The sequence below is a fragment of the Teleopsis dalmanni genome, chromosome 1, assembly GCF_002237135.1.
Source record: "Teleopsis dalmanni isolate 2A chromosome 1, ASM223713v2, whole genome shotgun sequence".
In the NCBI taxonomy this organism is placed as follows: domain Eukaryota; kingdom Metazoa; phylum Arthropoda; class Insecta; order Diptera; family Diopsidae; genus Teleopsis; species Teleopsis dalmanni.
In genome coordinates, this window is record NC_051846.1 from 234,212,454 (window position 1) to 234,229,588 (window position 17,135).

Sequence of the window (17,135 nt, forward strand, 5' to 3'; positions counted from 1 at the left end):
CCACACTCGGTACTCACTTGCAAGACGCTGCAAATTACTTAAAGATAACTTTAAAATATTCTAATTTATTTCAATAACAAGTTCTTTTATTTCTTTTCTTTATATAATATTGTCATAATTCACTTAATTCATATACGAATTTTTTTCACTTTCATTTTCCCCGGAAGCAGTTTGCTTGTTGAACACTTGGATTTGGATTTGGATTAAGATTAAGATTCAGATTCAGTGTGAGATTTGAATTCACTAAAACCACCTCTTAGGAATGAATGGAGAAAATTTTTGCACCATTGTGCGGAAACTTCAAACTGCAATATCTAACAGTCCGCAAATTACTCATATACGTCAGTTCTATTTATCTTATTCTATAAAAAAATTGAATGAGAATTATAATTAAGCCCGTAAGAAGCTAGTCCACATATATACTGCTAATGTAACAAAGAAATTGAGAATTATAATAATAAATATTTTGTACATTGTTAAACTGATCATTTTAATTATAAATTATACTCGACAGACATCAACCGATCAGGCTAATAATAAATTTTATTTTTTTATAATTTTAGAAAAATACCAACACATATATATGTAAATTTATCTCTTTAAGTGTAAGATTATTTGGGTCCTGAAAAGGACCATTGGGCAATATATTATTGCATTATTAAATCAATAATTGATTATTTGCTTAACCTCCAAAACCGTATAAGGTACGGCCTTGTCTCTTTAAAGCATATACGACATCCATGGCTGTAACAGTCTTCCTTTTGGCATGTTCTGTATATGTAACAGCATCACGGATCACATTTTCCAAAAATACTTTCAATACTCCACGAGTTTCTTCATAAATCAAACCAGAAATACGCTTAACTCCGCCTCGGCGAGCTAAACGTCTGATAGCTGGTTTCGTAATACCTTGGATGTTATCACGAAGAACTTTGCGGTGACGCTTAGCACCACCTTTTCCTAATCCTTTGCCACCTTTACCACGACCAGTCATTTTGTATTTAAATTTTTATAGATATGGTAGAACCGTTCGAATTCAAATTCAAACAATAAATGAAGTGACGACGGATGATTGACGACTATTTATAGAAAATATAAGCACTACGAAAGATATGAAAAATATTGGGTAAAACAAAACAAAACATAAGAAAACAAAACAAAAAGAATAAGCAATATGAGAAACAATGAATGTTAAAACATGTGAATAGTTGAAACAGAACATCCAGGTATGATGAGAAAATTGAGCTATTCAATTGCGCTATTTTTTAAAATACCATATTGTAACATATCTCATAAATTATGGCTCGTACAAAGCAAACTGCTCGTAAATCGACTGGTGGTAAGGCACCACGAAAACAATTGGCTACCAAAGCCGCACGTAAAAGTGCACCAGCTACTGGAGGTGTGAAAAAACCACATCGTTATCGTCCAGGAACTGTAGCTTTACGTGAAATTCGTCGCTACCAAAAGAGTACTGAACTCTTGATTCGCAAATTGCCATTCCAGCGTTTGGTCCGTGAAATTGCACAAGATTTCAAAACTGATTTACGTTTCCAGAGTTCTGCTGTAATGGCTCTTCAAGAAGCTAGCGAAGCATACTTAGTGGGTCTTTTTGAAGATACTAACTTATGCGCAATTCATGCCAAACGCGTTACAATTATGCCAAAAGATATTCAATTGGCTAGACGTATTCGTGGAGAACGTGCTTAAGATTGGAAGCAATATAATTTTATAAATATACAAAAATCGGTCCTTTTCAGGACCAAAATTATATAAAGAAAAGAGATAAATAAAAATGACATGACTTATCCAGGGTTTGAAATTGCTTGACTATTTTCAATTGCTTATTTTTGACTATGAAAATAAAATAAGCAAAATGTAAATGTAAATGTAAATGCAACAATTATAATAGTAAGTTTATTCAAAGAAAAGAGATAATGATAAATTATATCATATAGATATAGTATAGACATAGCTATTAGAAGTAGCATAATATATATTAATATGTATATGTATCATATGTATACTATTATTAGTATCATATAGTATATCATTAGACATAGAATGTTTCACGTCATAACATTTAATTGAATCAATATGTTTTATTTTTCTTTTGCTGTAAGCAGAAAGCATCAAAAGCCATAATGTAATGTAAATGACTTGAACTTACTAAAAGAACGTTTAAGGAATGAGTTGTAAAAGAGCTCCCATGAAATTGTATGTTTTCAAATTTAAAGCACGAATGCAAATATAGAATATATCAATTTAAAAGCGATGATAGTACTAAGACTGATGATAAGGATTAACACTCGTTAATTCAAGAGTTAACTCTATTTAGCAGGTTATATTATCCATGATCAAAAAACTGTAAGATCGTCAAAACTGACAGAAATTAATTTGTTGATTGAATCATTTATTCACTAACAACCAAACGATAGCTGATAATTCATGAAGAGACTGTCAAAGTTTTTTTTTATTTTTTTTCTTCTATCAGTAGCCTCTTAAAAGAAATATCAAAAACAAAATATATATCATATTTATATTATTATTATGTTGAGGTTAATTGAGTCAGTGCACTTGAGCACTTTTACTTTCTATTAACAATAATCCTTGTCTGGATTATTGTTTATAACTTTATCAGATCTGCGTACCTCCCCGAGGAGCTTGCAACCATTCTGAGATTCAATAACGCGGTATTGGTAAGCCTGTCAGTTTTCGTAAATAATTTCAGGAATCTATACATATTTATAATATAGATAAATTATCAACTCAATTGAATATTTTTGTGGCCCTGAAAAGGGCCTTTTGAATAAGTGGTGTTTGTTTGATATAACGCAATTTACTTGGAACTAGTATACTTAGTGACAGCTTTTGTTCCTTCACTAACTGCGTGCTTAGCCAGTTCACCGGGAAGTAAAAGACGAACAGCAGTTTGAATCTCCCGACTAGTAATGGTGGAGCGCTTATTGTAGTGTGCTAAGCGCGAAGCCTCAGCAGCAATACGTTCGAATATGTCATTCACGAAGCTGTTCATGATGCTCATGGCTTTCGATGATATACCAGTATCGGGGTGGACTTGCTTTAACACTTTATAAATGTAGATAGCATAGCTCTCCTTCCTCCTGCGCTTCTTCTTCTTATCGTTTTTGGTTATATTTTTCTGAGCCTTTCCATCTTTTTTGGCTGCTTTTCCGCTAGTTTTTGGTGGCATGATTTCTGATTTTAAATTTTAATCGTCGATTTGGGGCAATTTCCGTTTCTATATAAACATTTTTCAAACGAAAGTTAAGTACGGTTGTGTTTTTTTAGTGCTCGTGCTAATTTTCAACCCGCAAATCATTCATTCGGCAATTATAGTGTAAAGTGAAATTAAATTCAAACTCGCGGTAGAGATATGTTAGTGAAATTCAAAATAACAAAATAAGTTAATAAAAAAATAAAAAAATTTGTACCTGAATTTAAAGTGCAGTGCATATCGTTTACCTGTAGTGTGGTTTATTAAATAAGCAAACAATCGCCAAAGACGATTCAATTATTGTGTATACCTGCAAGGGAAAAAATAAAAATAAAATAAGGTTAATAAGTCATTACAAAATCGAAAGAGACAATAGTAATAAAGAAAGGAAAATAAAAACAAAACTAATTATTTAAAAAAAAACAAAAGAAAAAAGTGTGTCTTTAAAACTATATTTTTATAACAAGCAGTCAAAGGAAGTTTTGTGCATACCTGTTAAAAAAAGGTATCCAATAAAAAATAAAAATTTTTTTTAAAAATTGCATACTGGTGAGTGATTCATTTTTGTGAACTTATTAAACAAATTGAACATTAATATTGAACATTATTAAATTTTGTATTTTGTGCATATTTATATATATTATATATATTTTTATGCACACTTGTATATGGTATTATATCTTTTAATTATATTTTAAATTAATTTTCTTGTATTTTCGGTCTGTCCGTCTGCATACCTCCTGTTCCTATGGATGTGGAGGGTGTAGGTTCAAATAGCGCCAGTAGCTCTGAATCGGAGCCTGACTCCACTATTAAACGGCGCAAAACATCTTCGCCTAAAAAAGATGAAAAAAACACCAGCTACAAAAAAAAATTTTTAGTCCTTTCTAAAAGGTTCAATGAAATTGAAAAGCTTTATCAAGCTATTTTGCATGAAAATGCATCTCTAAAACAAATGCTTCACGCTGATTACTCTAGCGATCTAGAAGTTGATCCTCAAGAAGAAGAGATCAGTACCCCATCTGGCCTATCGGCTACTACAGCCACTCCCGCCTCTTCTGATGCTGCTTTCGCAGCAAATTTCCCAGCTCTTCCAGTGCCCAAATCTAATGGTATTTTAACTAATGCTCCCATTCATACTACTACGACATCTGCCGTTCATCTTACTTCCTCGCGCCCTTTGCCAGCGGCTGCCAAAGATAGTGGCAACACGGCCATTCCTCCCCCTTCAAGTATGCCAACTAGTGGCAAAACTCCCCCAGCTATCACTGTTCGTGATGTTAATATCAAAGAACTTCGCAGCAGCATCAAAGCTGCTCTTCCCAACTCTGCATACGAGTTCAAAGCCATTAATGGTAAAACTTTTCGTATCCTTACTAAATGTAAAGATACATTTTACAAAATAAACGCGGTCCTTAAAGACCTCAAAATTCCAAGTTTCGCTCCCATTCCCTCAGAAGACAAGATAACCCCTGTTCTTCTGAAAAATTTCCCTTCCTCATTTGATGAGGAAGATCTCAAGGCAGCATTAACTGTAGATTTACCTCAGTTCAGCTTCACGCGTGTTGTTAAATTTAGGCCTCCAGGGCGCTTCATAGCTAAGAATCCTGAGAGATATAATAACTCCACAATTTGGGAACTTCACCCAGCCCCAAATATGGACCTTCTTATGCTGCTTAGCATCACCAAGCTTCCATCATTAAATCTTGTTGTCAAATTTGAGCGCAAAGCTCATCTTGAAGCGCCTCAGTGCTCAAACTGCCAGCGGTACTTCCATACCGCCAAATTCTGCAACTTTCCCTCTCGTTGCGTCCGTTGTGGTGGCTCGCATTCTAAAGGGGCTTGCACCCTTCCGCCTAAAGCCTTTGATCCAGTAACAAAGCAACAAATCCCGGAGACCCTTCCCAAATGCTGTAACTGTGGTCAGACTGGCCACCCAGCAAATTACAGGTGCTCTAAATTTAAAGAGCTTCGTGCTTCTCGCAATGCCAAATCTAAAGCCTCAACGGCTGAAACCCCTAACCGTCTTCCGACTAATTTTGTCAAGCCTGGTTCCTCTTTTGCTTCTATGGCTGCGATTTCTAGTGCTCCTCCGCGCACTGTTGCGTCCTCTGCGTCCGCTGCTCAGCCTCTCAATCCAAAAAAAATTGTCCACCCTGCTCCAATTAATAGCTCTCATAAATCCTCTGGCACTTCAGGCGCAAATATTGGCTCTCATATGCCTGATATTGAATCATTGTTTTCGTTTGCTTTAAGTATTAAGCAACAATTTTCCACTCTCACCTCACAAGTAGAGCGTAAGGCCTTCCTCACTCGTAAAGTATTTGAGTTCGTTTTATATGAATAATCTTAAGATTATTCTTATAAACGTAAACTCTCTCCGCTCAGAGCTTAAGCGTGAAGTTTTTCAAAACTTTCTTACGCATAGTAAGCCTGATGTTCTCCTTGCTGTTGAAACCAGAATCAATCCTGGTTTCACTCTTACTTTCTCTGGTTACAATGTCGTCCGTTTCGATAGGGTTGGTCCTGGTGGAGGGGTTGCAATCCTTCTTAAGGCAACATACGCTTTTTCCGAACTTCGTATTCCTCAACTCTCCTCATTTGAAGCTTGCGGTATCACTCTTCTCCTCGAAAATAACTTTAATGTTGATTTATTCTGCGTGTATTACACGCCCTCTATATCCCAATCTATTGACCCTAATGACCTCACTAAATTAATAAACCTTTCTTCAAATCCATTTGTTATTGGAGGTGACTTCAATAGTAAACACTACTTTTGGAATAACGCTCAAAACTGCACTAATGGTACCAGATTATACAACTGGTATATAAGCAATTGTATTAACCTCAATATTAATCTTGTTGCCCCCAACGAGCCAACACGCTTCAATGCGACACTCGACTTTTTCTTCACTGACAACTGTCTCTCCGACATGATTGGAAATACTTCAGTTGTTGATGGCGTTGCTGACCATCAGGCTGTTGTTGTACCTCTCACAGGCTGTAGAGCCCTCCTATCTGCCCCTCGTACGTATTTAAATTTCGCTGCCACCTGCTGGGACAGCTTCAATTCCACTCTTGACAGAATGATTTCCTCCCTTGACCTTCCTGTAAATAGGAACCTATCACCTAATGAAATTGACTGTGTCACTTCACAACTTGAGAGCATTCTTTCTGCAACTATCGAAGAGCATGTCCCACTGACCCTTCTTAAAAAGTGCCACCAGGTTCCTCTTGATCCTCTTACTGTTGATCTAATCCAACGTCGTAAAGTTCTTCGCCGTAGGCTATATCGCCTCAGGCAAACTAATTCTCCTCGATTTCAGCTCATGCGAGCTATAATTTCCACTCTTGATAATATCCTTACCCAAAGGATCAAGTTGGCTAGAAATAATCATTTCAATGCCTTAGTTCGTTCTGCTAAATGCGACTCTGATGTCTTCAAAAAAGTTAAGCAGATCTGTGGCATTAAAAAAGTCACTCCTGACATCACCATCAATAACAGAAGTTTTTCTGATGACTCAACCAAAGCCAATATATTTGGCGAAACCTTTGAGCTTTATCATAAGGTCTCCCTCGGTGATGGAAATCCAAATTTCAATGCAACGGTCTGCAATTTTGTCCGAGACCATTACGAAAACTTCGGACAAAGCATTACTAACTTCAGCACCAGCTACCCAGCCAACAGTGCTAATACTCTTGACCCAAACGGGTTCATTACCCCATCAGGTCTCTTCACCATCCTTAAGTCCAAAAGACCTAAAAAATCTTCTGGACTGGATAGAATCTCCAACCACGCTATGCGAAATCTGTCTCCTCTCTTCTTTTGCACATGTGCGATTATCTTTAATCACTCTTACAACATTGGTCACTTTCCCAGGCCTTGGAAGAGAGCCATTGTCATACCTGTCCATAAAAGTGGTAAGCCTCATACTCTCCCCTCAAGCTACCGTCCCATTTCCTTACTTAGCTCACTAAGTAAACTTTATGAATCATTCATTGCTAGTCAACTTAAGTCCCACATAACAGAAAAACGACTTCTCCCGAACTTCCAATTTGGTTTTCGTAACAAAACCTCAACCACAGACGCGCTTAGTATTTTCCAAAATGATATCTGTGTAGGTCTCTATAACTCTCAACCCACCGTGGCTGTGAGCCTAGATATTGAGAAAGCTTTTGATACTGTTTGGATTGAAGGCCTTGTCTACAAGCTCCACCAATTCAATTTCCCCCCGCTCCTTTGTAGCATTGTCTACCAATTTGTGTCAGGAAGAAAATTTATGGTTCGTGTTGGTTCTAGCCTTTCTAGGGAATTCCTTGTAGCAGCTGGTGTCCCTCAGGGTTCTGTACTTGGTCCCATACTCTTTAACATCTACACTTCAGACATTCCTATCCCTCCCCCAAATGTCAAGCAGCTCTGCTTTGCAGATGACTGTCTAATATACTCCAAATCGTCTTATACTCCCAGGGTCTCTAACTCCTTAAACCAGCATTTAGGAAATCTTTCTTGCTTTTACCATAAGTGGAAGCTCAAATTAAACCCCCTCAAAGTCTCTGCCATTGCCTTCACTGGCTATGCACGAAATCGTCCAAGCAGTTATAACCCCTCTAACATTAAGCTTAAACTTAATGGGACTCCCATTAAACTTGTTGACAAGTTTAAATACCTCGGAGTTATGTTCTCTCCCAAACATAACTTCATTCCCCACATCGATTATATTGTCAAGAATGTGTCCTTCCGCCATATGAGCCTTAAAAATGCGTTAAGACGCCACAACCAGCTAAATATTCAAGCAAAACTCTTGTGCTATAAACAACTCATTCGCCCTCTTTCCACCTACTCCTTTCCCATCTGGTCAGGTATCTCCTCGGCTCAAATGGAACGCCTACGTGCGTTAGAAAGAAAAATTCTCCGCGACTGTATAAATTACAAGCGCAAGCCTAATGGCAAACATCACCGTATAAATTTTGTTTACAAATCCGCCAATATCGAGCGGCTTGACGATTATCTATTGTCCCAAGCTCGTCGATACTTTACTAGGGCCCATAACCTCCCCCCCGACGTTCTGAGATCTGATCAGCTACCAACTGATCTGTTACTCGCTATGAGGCATAAACCTCCCCAGTTCCTATCCCTCCTCCTGGACGACATTGCCCAATCTCCCCCTGTAATCCCGTTTTACAACCGTGGTTACAGTAATCCCCTTCAACGTGTGTACTTATAAATAGCCCCTCAAACTCAATTTAAGTAGTATTCCGTCTCACCGTTTTCATTCTTCAAATTTCATGGCTTAGATATATTTACTATTGTAAATGTTAAGCCTTACTAGTAATTGTTTTCACTCCAATCGTTGAAACTGGAATGGGGTTCCTAGTCCTGGACCTTCACGGTCCCTTGCTTGGAATCTATTCTCTATGCATTCCTAAGAGGTGGTTTTAGTGGGTTCAAGTCTCACACTGTGGCTTTTGATGCTTTCCACCTACTGCAAAAAAAAAAAAAAAAAAATCATTAAAAAAAAATAGATCCAATTTTTATAAATCTCAACTACTAGAAACTCAACTCAACTATGTCTGGTCGTGGTAAAGGTGGTAAAGTTAAAGGCAAGGCAAAGTCACGATCAAATCGTGCTGGATTACAATTTCCAGTTGGTCGTATTCATCGATTATTGCGTAAAGGCAATTATGCTGAACGCGTTGGTGCAGGTGCTCCAGTCTACTTAGCTGCCGTTATGGAATATTTGGCTGCTGAAGTTCTTGAATTGGCTGGCAATGCAGCACGCGATAATAAGAAGACAAGAATCATTCCTCGTCATTTACAGTTGGCCATACGTAATGATGAAGAATTGAACAAATTATTGTCTGGTGTTACAATTGCACAAGGTGGTGTACTACCAAACATTCAGGCTGTACTTTTGCCAAAGAAAACAGAAAAGAAGGCTTAAATTATTTTATTTTATTTATTAAAATACGAATACATATACGTGGAGAATTAACTATCAATTAATCCGTCCTTTTCAGGACGACAAAATTTATTTTATTAAAGAAAATGTATTTCATTAAATCAATTGATATAAATATTGTACATACTATCATACCTACCCTACTAACTTACACAAGCCATACTTTAAAACACTTAACAATCAATCATTTCTTGCCTCGCCCTTCTGTTCCGTTACATTCCTGGAAGACCTTCATGAAATCGAAATCTTCGAAAATTGTAAATCAGCCTACATAACAGATAAAATACATAGCATTGTTAGTGTATAACTTAACACTGCGTTTTGCTACATAGTAATAATTTTTTTTTTTGTTTTTGGGCAGCAGGTATCAACCAGTTTTTATACATACGAGTGTGTATGCGTTCCAATTGACTTCCTAGAAAGCAGGTTCGCTGTGCCACTATTTTTTAAGAATGCAAGTTTATTATTCAGGGTCAGATAATTGAAGTGTTACCTATTCAAGCGATCACATTATTTTTTTATTGATTCAAATTACAAAAATTTGTGAAAATAATTAAAATTTCACAATCCATTCACTCTAGCTTGATGTGGCCACCTTTTGTCTTGACTATGGCTGTGATCTTCCAGTATTTTGGCCTATTCCTGAATAAAAGCTTTCTTCAGCGTATCGAAACTGGCTTATTTTTTAGTTCTCAACTTGCTCTCCAAATTGGCCCAGCGTAACAACTCCTTTGCTCATTCGAGTCTAACTTTTTGTTGCTTTGGTGCAAGATCTTGTGCCTTGGAACTTTTAAAGCTTTACCTTGAGCTTATTTTGGAAAATGCGTCAGATGCTTCGTTCAGATATTATCGGTTCTTTGGCCATTTGATTAGTACTACGACGTGGATTTCGTTTAAGTCGAGCCTTCACTTTCCGAACCATTTTAGGCAATGTTGCTGTTTTTTTTTTTGTCCACCACTATAGCATTTGGTGACTCTGCCTGAGCTATTATAACGATTTAAGGTACGATACACAAACATTTTATTCACATTGAGATATTTGAGCTCAAGCACAATAGCTAGTTGTAATTTTCCAACCAAATATAATGCAATCACACTTATTTTTTAATTCCATTTCGAATAATATTAGTTCTATAAAACTTAGACGCAAATGCTTGTGGTAACTTGTAAACAATATAAATAGCTGTCATTCATATGAATTTGACGTAGTTGGCAATATCAGTTTGACAAACATATCGCTGTGTAATTTGTAACACTTCAATCGCCTAACCCTATATATTATTAAGAATCTTTTAATATTTATCATAGATTCGCGTATCAATAAATAGATACATAAATCTTCGCAGGTAGTATAATCTAAGTTACAATAATATTAATATTATATTTGTTACTAATAAAAATGTACAAAACAAATAACGTTGCCAGGCCAATAGCATAAAGTTTCATAATTACCTTTTTGAAATCAAGAACCTAATAATTTTGTGCCAAATATTTGTATTTATTATTAAATAAATGTGATACAATTATTAAAAAACATTAATATTCATAATATAAAGAAGGAAACATATAAAAAATAATTATTTTTCTTTTAAAAGTTTTAAAATTTATTTATTTATTTACTAAACATCTTATAAAATTTTCAAAATGGTAACACCTAATTTATCTCATTAGAAATTCTGGTATGTACCAACAATCGCTGCCATACCGACATAATTGACTATTTCCCCTAAATATACTCGAACTCGCACACGGCCTAAATGTTTACTATTATTATCATAGTTACTATTTCAATATTTTGGTATTGTAATATTTATTATTATAGATAAATTATTTAAAGGTAGAGTTTTTAAAATTTGTATCTGAATTAGTTTTATAAAATATTCTATATTTTATAAAAGATTTATGGCAGTAGATGGAAAACATCCAAAGCCACTGTGTGAGTCTTGAACCTACTAAAACTAGCTCTTAGGAATGACTATGGAAGATTGCAGCCGCAAGTTTATATATATACTTCAGTATCTATTTAAATGTTATCCATATCCATGTTAGTTTATAAAAAAATTCATCTTAAATTTTAACATTTTATGTCGTATATCACTCCTTATAAAAATGTTAGAATACGCACATTTAATTTTAATTTTATTTTAATTATAAAGTAATAAAAAGAACATTTTTTTTAAATATACATATTTAATAAAATACTTATAATAGTCAAAGTTAAATAATTAAATTATAATTATAAAAGAAAAAGTAAAATGATTTCATTCTTATATATTTTTAATCATGTATGTAGATATAATTTTTTTTTATGAATTCTATTAAGTAGGATACGTACAGTTGTTATTCGAATGATATTGAAAACTATAAATTTAATTGCTGATATGTTATTAATAACGTTTATATATAATAATTTTTCACATGATTAAAAATTATTTAAAACTTGTAATAAAATTTTAAAAATAATACGTATAGAAAATCTTAAAACATATCTTAAAGTAAACGAATTCAATGTAACATGTTAACATTATGGATGGATATCTAATCTCAAATAGACACTATTTGATATAATTAAAAGTGATAATCTTATATTCTAATTAAAATACAATATATTTATTTATAATTATTTCTATTAGTGCTTTGAAATTTTAAACTTTTATATAAATTGAGTTAATATTTCAAAATAGGATAAAACATAAGCATTCAAAATGTTAAAACTGACGTTTTTATGCATCTCATGTTTTATTAAATTTGCATTTATAAATATATGAAATATATAAAACCATATATATAATTTAACAGAGAATTGAATAAACTATTTAATAAATAATTTAATATATAAATTATACAAAAGATAACTTTAAAATATTCTAATTTATTAACAAGTTCAACTATAGATTTACAAAATTTAAAGTTTAAACCAATTTTTATATATTTTATATAATTATAATTAGTATAAAAATGAATGTAATAAAATATTCAATATCTTCTTTACTTAATTTGATTTAAATAATTGTGTTTAATTTACTTGGTCTATTTAAAATTAATAATAAATGTTGAAAAATTTTTTCAAACTCAGTAGAAATATGTATTAATGAAAAATTTTTATAAATGCGCTCTTCTCGGCGCTTCGTACAAAGTGAGCTAAGCTACCATAAAAATGCGAAAAAATATTCATTGATTGATTTGGATTGAGTGGATTCGGAAAGAACGGTTGTGTTTTAATACGTGCAATAAAATATTCTACCTGTGTAAACAAACTCGCATCGAATGTACATCTGTTTTAAACATCTGCCTAAAATTTACAACTTAAATTACCTGGAATTCATAAAATATCTAGTTAATGTGATCAAAAAAAAATATAAAGGAAAAATTGTGAACTTAAAAAAAAAAAAAAAACAAATATTATAAATATCTTGTGTTGAACTAAATCATAAAATTTTAAATGAAATTAATATTACATGTGCTCAATCACAAATTCCAAATCTAACAAGTGCTCGTAAATAAATAAACTTACCAAAATTAATTAATTTTCAAGGACATTGTGGAATAATTTAAATATAAAAAAAAAAAGTAATATATACAAAACCACCTCTACTCCCATCATGGACGATGAAGATGCAGAATCGACATCACCACATGTTGAGATACATGCGCGTATTTCCACAAATGCTGCTGGTGCTGATCATCAGTTTCCTGCATCCAACGATGCCACCAATGTAGAATCCAAAAAAATTAACAATAATGATGATCATAAAAAGAAGAAGAAGAAGAAGAGAAGTCATTCTACAAGCTCCGAAGCTGAAAACTTCGTAGAAGGCAAATGGGCTGATATGCGTAAACTTGTCCAGCATCTGCAAGCTGAAGTCGCGAAATACAAGGCAATGGTGGCTGAACTGCTTGAGGCAAAGACTACCCATCCACACCACCACAACGAGGTAATTTCCATCAGCGACACCGCAACACCAGCAGTCGCTATTACACACAACATAGATGATGAAATGGATGCTGCAACAAGCGATGCTGAAAGAGAACATTCTAACCCACCTGAGGACTATATGACCAGTAGCAGCAACTTAAACCAGCCTGCCTACACCATGACCTTCACCAATGGCGACGGCATTCTACCTCCAAACATCTCAATAATGCAACAGTTCCCAACACCTAAGGAAGCAGTCGCTCCCAAGATGAAAAATACGGCAACACAGCCCACCAGCAAGCCGATAACAACAACAACAAGGAAAACTCAACAAACTGCCAAGGTCGGTAAGCGAACCATTGCTCCTCCATTATTCGTAGTGTACGACTCCTCTCAAAAGGAGCTAATAAATATGTTATCCCACAAACTGGGCCACAATAAATTTACAATTAATATAAAAAATAAGAATGTCACGCATGTTAGCACCATTACGATGGAAGACTACAACAGCGTTAAAACTTTGCTGAAAAGCAAAAATCTAAATTTTTTTACATACACGCCAGCAAATGAAAAACCTTATACGGTTATAATTAACAAATTGTCACCATCGTATGAGGTGCAAGAAGTCATTGATTATATAAATGACCTCAATCTCAATGTAAATATTTTAAAAATGATCAAACTAAAAAATTTCAGGTGGTTAATACAGCTGGACAAACAATCAGACATTAAAGAATTTAGAAATATCAAATATATCCTAAATTGTAAAATTAGCTTTGAGGATGCCCAGAAGCAGTGGCCAATTCAATGCAAGAACTGCCAAAGGTTCATGCATGTTGCAAGCAATTGCAACATGCCATATCGCTGTGTCAAATGCGGGGAATCTCACGGTCCCAGCAACTGCACAATGCCCCCTCGAAGCTTAAACACCGAAGTAACTATCACCAAGCACCCAGCAACAGGTGCTTTAACCAAACAGATAGGAATTCCCCCCAAGTGTATAAATTGCAATCAGGTAGGGCATGTAGCCAGCGCCAAATCTTGTCCAAAAAGATTAGAAATAATAAGTAGGTTTGAACAAAGAAAAGTGCCTTCCCTTCCTAAACCTCCTATCTCCACTGTAATGCCTAGTAGCACAGTTAGCAACAAAATATCGTACGCCTCAGCCCTAAAACGATCTCACACCCCACTAGCAACTTCTGGCAGCAAAGTACAGACAATCTTAGCAAGCGAAATGGACAGCGAATGTCACCGTATCTTTGGCAGTAACTTCAGCCAATGTCTGAAAAAAGTTAGTGACTTTGCCAGCAGTTACAAGAAATTAGGCAATGACGATCAAAAATCCCAAGCATTATTTAATCTGTTCATTAATTTGCGCATCCATGACTAAACAACTAAAAAGTATATTCATAAATGTGAACTCCCTAGTTTCCCACAGTAAAAGACATTTGTTTAACCTTTTTCTGCAAAAACACAGACCCGACATTGTTATGGTGGCTGAAACTAGACTAACCCATCGGCACCGCCTTAAGTTCGAAGGGTACAATATCATTCGTACCGATAAATCCATTAAAGGAGAAGTTGGCACAGCCATATTAGTGAAGGAAAGATATAGTCATGTGGTATTTCAAATGCCTACTAATAACATTGAGAGCACAGGTGTTCAGCTAAAATTAACCAATGGAGAGTTGATTAGCTTCGTCGTGCTATACGCAAATCCCAAGATCACAGTAACAGAGGGCGACCTAGACCTACTATATAACAGTCTGAGCACCGAGCATGTAGTGTTAGCAGGAGATCTTAACGCCAAACATAGGGACTGGGGTGGGATGATCTGCAATACAAGTGGTAACAACCTCAGAAAATGGCTTGATAGGATGTGCATGTTACTAATTCCCACTAGCAAACCCACCCGTGTATCCTCGTGTAAATCATACATTGATATCTTTATAATCTCACCTACAGTATCTCCTATCTATCATAGTGGTCTAGGAAATAAACTCAGAACTCTCGACAGCGACTCTGATCACCAGGCTGTTGAGCTAGTGCTCGAAACCTCTGACCTCGAGTTGGCCACTCCTAGGACTGTGCTTAACTATGACAAAGTCAATTGCAAGACGCTAAATAAAGAAATTGATGGACACATCACACCCTACATACTTTCACCAGATAGAGTAGCAACTAAGTCCGAAATAGACAATTGCATTATTGGTATTAACGGAGTAATCTCCAATGCAATTAGGAAAGCAGTTCCATCAGAACTAGTTAGACGCAGAGGCTTACTTAAACTTCCACAGTATGTTATAAATTTTATCAAAGAGAAAAAGAGGCTTAGGAGAGCTATATGGAGATGTGCCGACCCAGCCAGGAGAAATACTTTAAAAGCCATCAGTAACAACTTAGACATCATCATCACTAACCACATTAGGTGGATCGAAGAAACTCGATGGAATGATAGCTTCAAGAATCTAAAGCCAAATCCTAGAACATTCAGAAACCTCAAAGGGCTCTGTGGCATCAGCAGTTTCAAAGATTTTCCTCCTCTCAGACTAGGTAATGACACAACACTCACACACAATTCAGACAAAGTTGAGGCATTAGCAGATTGTTTCGAGAAGGTACACTATGGTAACAAGCAGATGGGAGACTACCTGTTCGGTGCTCAGGTTGAAAAAGAGGTGAATCTCCTTAGGAATCCTGAAATTCTCACCCAGTTTAGTAACGATAGAACAGCAGATGGATATGCTGTCAGGGACTCAGTTTCTAGTAGGACTCTCCCATGCATCACTGCAGAAGATATAGGGTCTAAAATCAAATCCTTAAACAATAAGAAAAGCTGTGGCCCAGACAATATCCCCAATTTCATATTAAAAAAGACCAGCCAACAATTGTGGAGGTGCCTTGCCATTCTGTTTAATCAAATGTACAACCTGGGCTACTTCCCAGACGCCTGGAAGGTAGCCAGGGTTATTCCTCTGCTAAAAAATGGCAGGGACGCCTCGCATATAAGCAGCTATAGGCCAATCTCACTTCTATCCAATATCAGTAAGCTATATGAAAAGTTCCTTCTGGAAGACCTAGTGACACAACTGACTAACAATCATGTCCTCAAAGACTTCCAATTTGGTTTCAGACGTAAGCTCTCCACACTACACGCTCTAACACTGCTAGCCGACTCAGTCACTAGCAATTTGAACAGGAGAAGAGCTACTATAGCAGTGTCCTTAGATTTCGAAAAAGCGTTCGACACCGCATGGATAGAAGGTATTATTTATAAAATGGTCAACTTATTTGGAATTGATAGACACTTATGCTCAGTAATACTAGACTACCTCACAAATAGGAAATTCTTTGTAAAACACCTAGATAATAGCTCCGAACTAAAATTGGTTGGTGAAGGAGTGCCTCAGGGATCACTGCTAGGCCCCATACTTTATAATGTTCTGTTGGCAGATATTGCAGTAGCTAGTGAGGACGTCAAGCTGTTAATCTATGCAGACGACATACTTCTCCTCGCCTCTAAACCTAGAGCTTCTCAGGCCAACACCCTACTGAATAAAGAACTAGTGCAACTCCACAAGTATTTCAACAAGTGGAAACTGCGATTAAACGTCGCCAAGTGTCAATGCATAATTGTGAAGGGCCTAAAGAAATTCTTACCTCCTGCCACGAAAAAGCACATACCCAATATAGTCATCAATAGGCAGAAAATACAATCCCGTAGCACGCTGAAATATCTAGGTATTACGTTAGATAGTAGGTTCTCTTTCATACCCCATGTAAACGCAGCGCTAGACAAAGCCAGAAAAGCGTTCTTTACCTACTCATCCATTTTTCGCAGAGCCAAATTCCTAAGGCAAGATATAAAAAGAAATTGCTATAAACAACTGGTTAGGCCACTCCTGGGCTATGGCTTCCCGGTTTGGTTCAACATCTCCTCCCACCAGATGGAGAGGCTAAGAAAATTTGAAAGGCACATGCTAAGAAACTGTATCCCTCCAGCAATTAGGCAGCATCACGGAGG

At 35.7% G+C, this 17,135-nt stretch overlaps 3 protein-coding genes and 1 pseudogene across 3 annotated transcripts; 2 read left to right on the plus strand and 2 right to left on the minus strand.

Moving 5' to 3' along the window:
• Nucleotides 1–17,135, minus strand: part of LOC119672722 — a 510,988-nt pseudogene that overhangs the window by 70,078 nt on the left and 423,775 nt on the right.
• On the minus strand, nt 621–1,030 carry LOC119672721 (histone H4). The gene has a single exon (XM_038083838.1). It carries the CDS (start codon nt 992–994, stop codon nt 683–685), a length of 312 nt encoding a protein of 103 aa, XP_037939766.1. The 5' UTR covers nt 995–1,030; the 3' UTR covers nt 621–682.
• Nucleotides 1,199–1,737, plus strand: LOC119672719 (histone H3). Its single transcript, XM_038083836.1, has one exon. The coding sequence runs from the start codon at nt 1,300–1,302 to the stop codon at nt 1,708–1,710; it is 411 nt and encodes a 136-aa protein (XP_037939764.1). The 5' UTR covers nt 1,199–1,299; the 3' UTR covers nt 1,711–1,737.
• LOC119667713 (histone H2A) lies at nt 8,803–9,177 on the plus strand. The gene has a single exon (XM_038077021.1). The coding sequence runs from the start codon at nt 8,803–8,805 to the stop codon at nt 9,175–9,177; it is 375 nt and encodes a 124-aa protein (XP_037932949.1).

Coding starts and splice junctions, on each gene's coding strand:
- LOC119672721 (XM_038083838.1), bottom strand. CDS start 994: ATGACTGGTCGTGGTAAAGGTGGCAAAGGATTAGGAAAAGGTGGTGCT.
- LOC119667713 (XM_038077021.1), top strand. CDS start 8,803: ATGTCTGGTCGTGGTAAAGGTGGTAAAGTTAAAGGCAAGGCAAAGTCA.
- LOC119672719 (XM_038083836.1), top strand. CDS start 1,300: ATGGCTCGTACAAAGCAAACTGCTCGTAAATCGACTGGTGGTAAGGCA.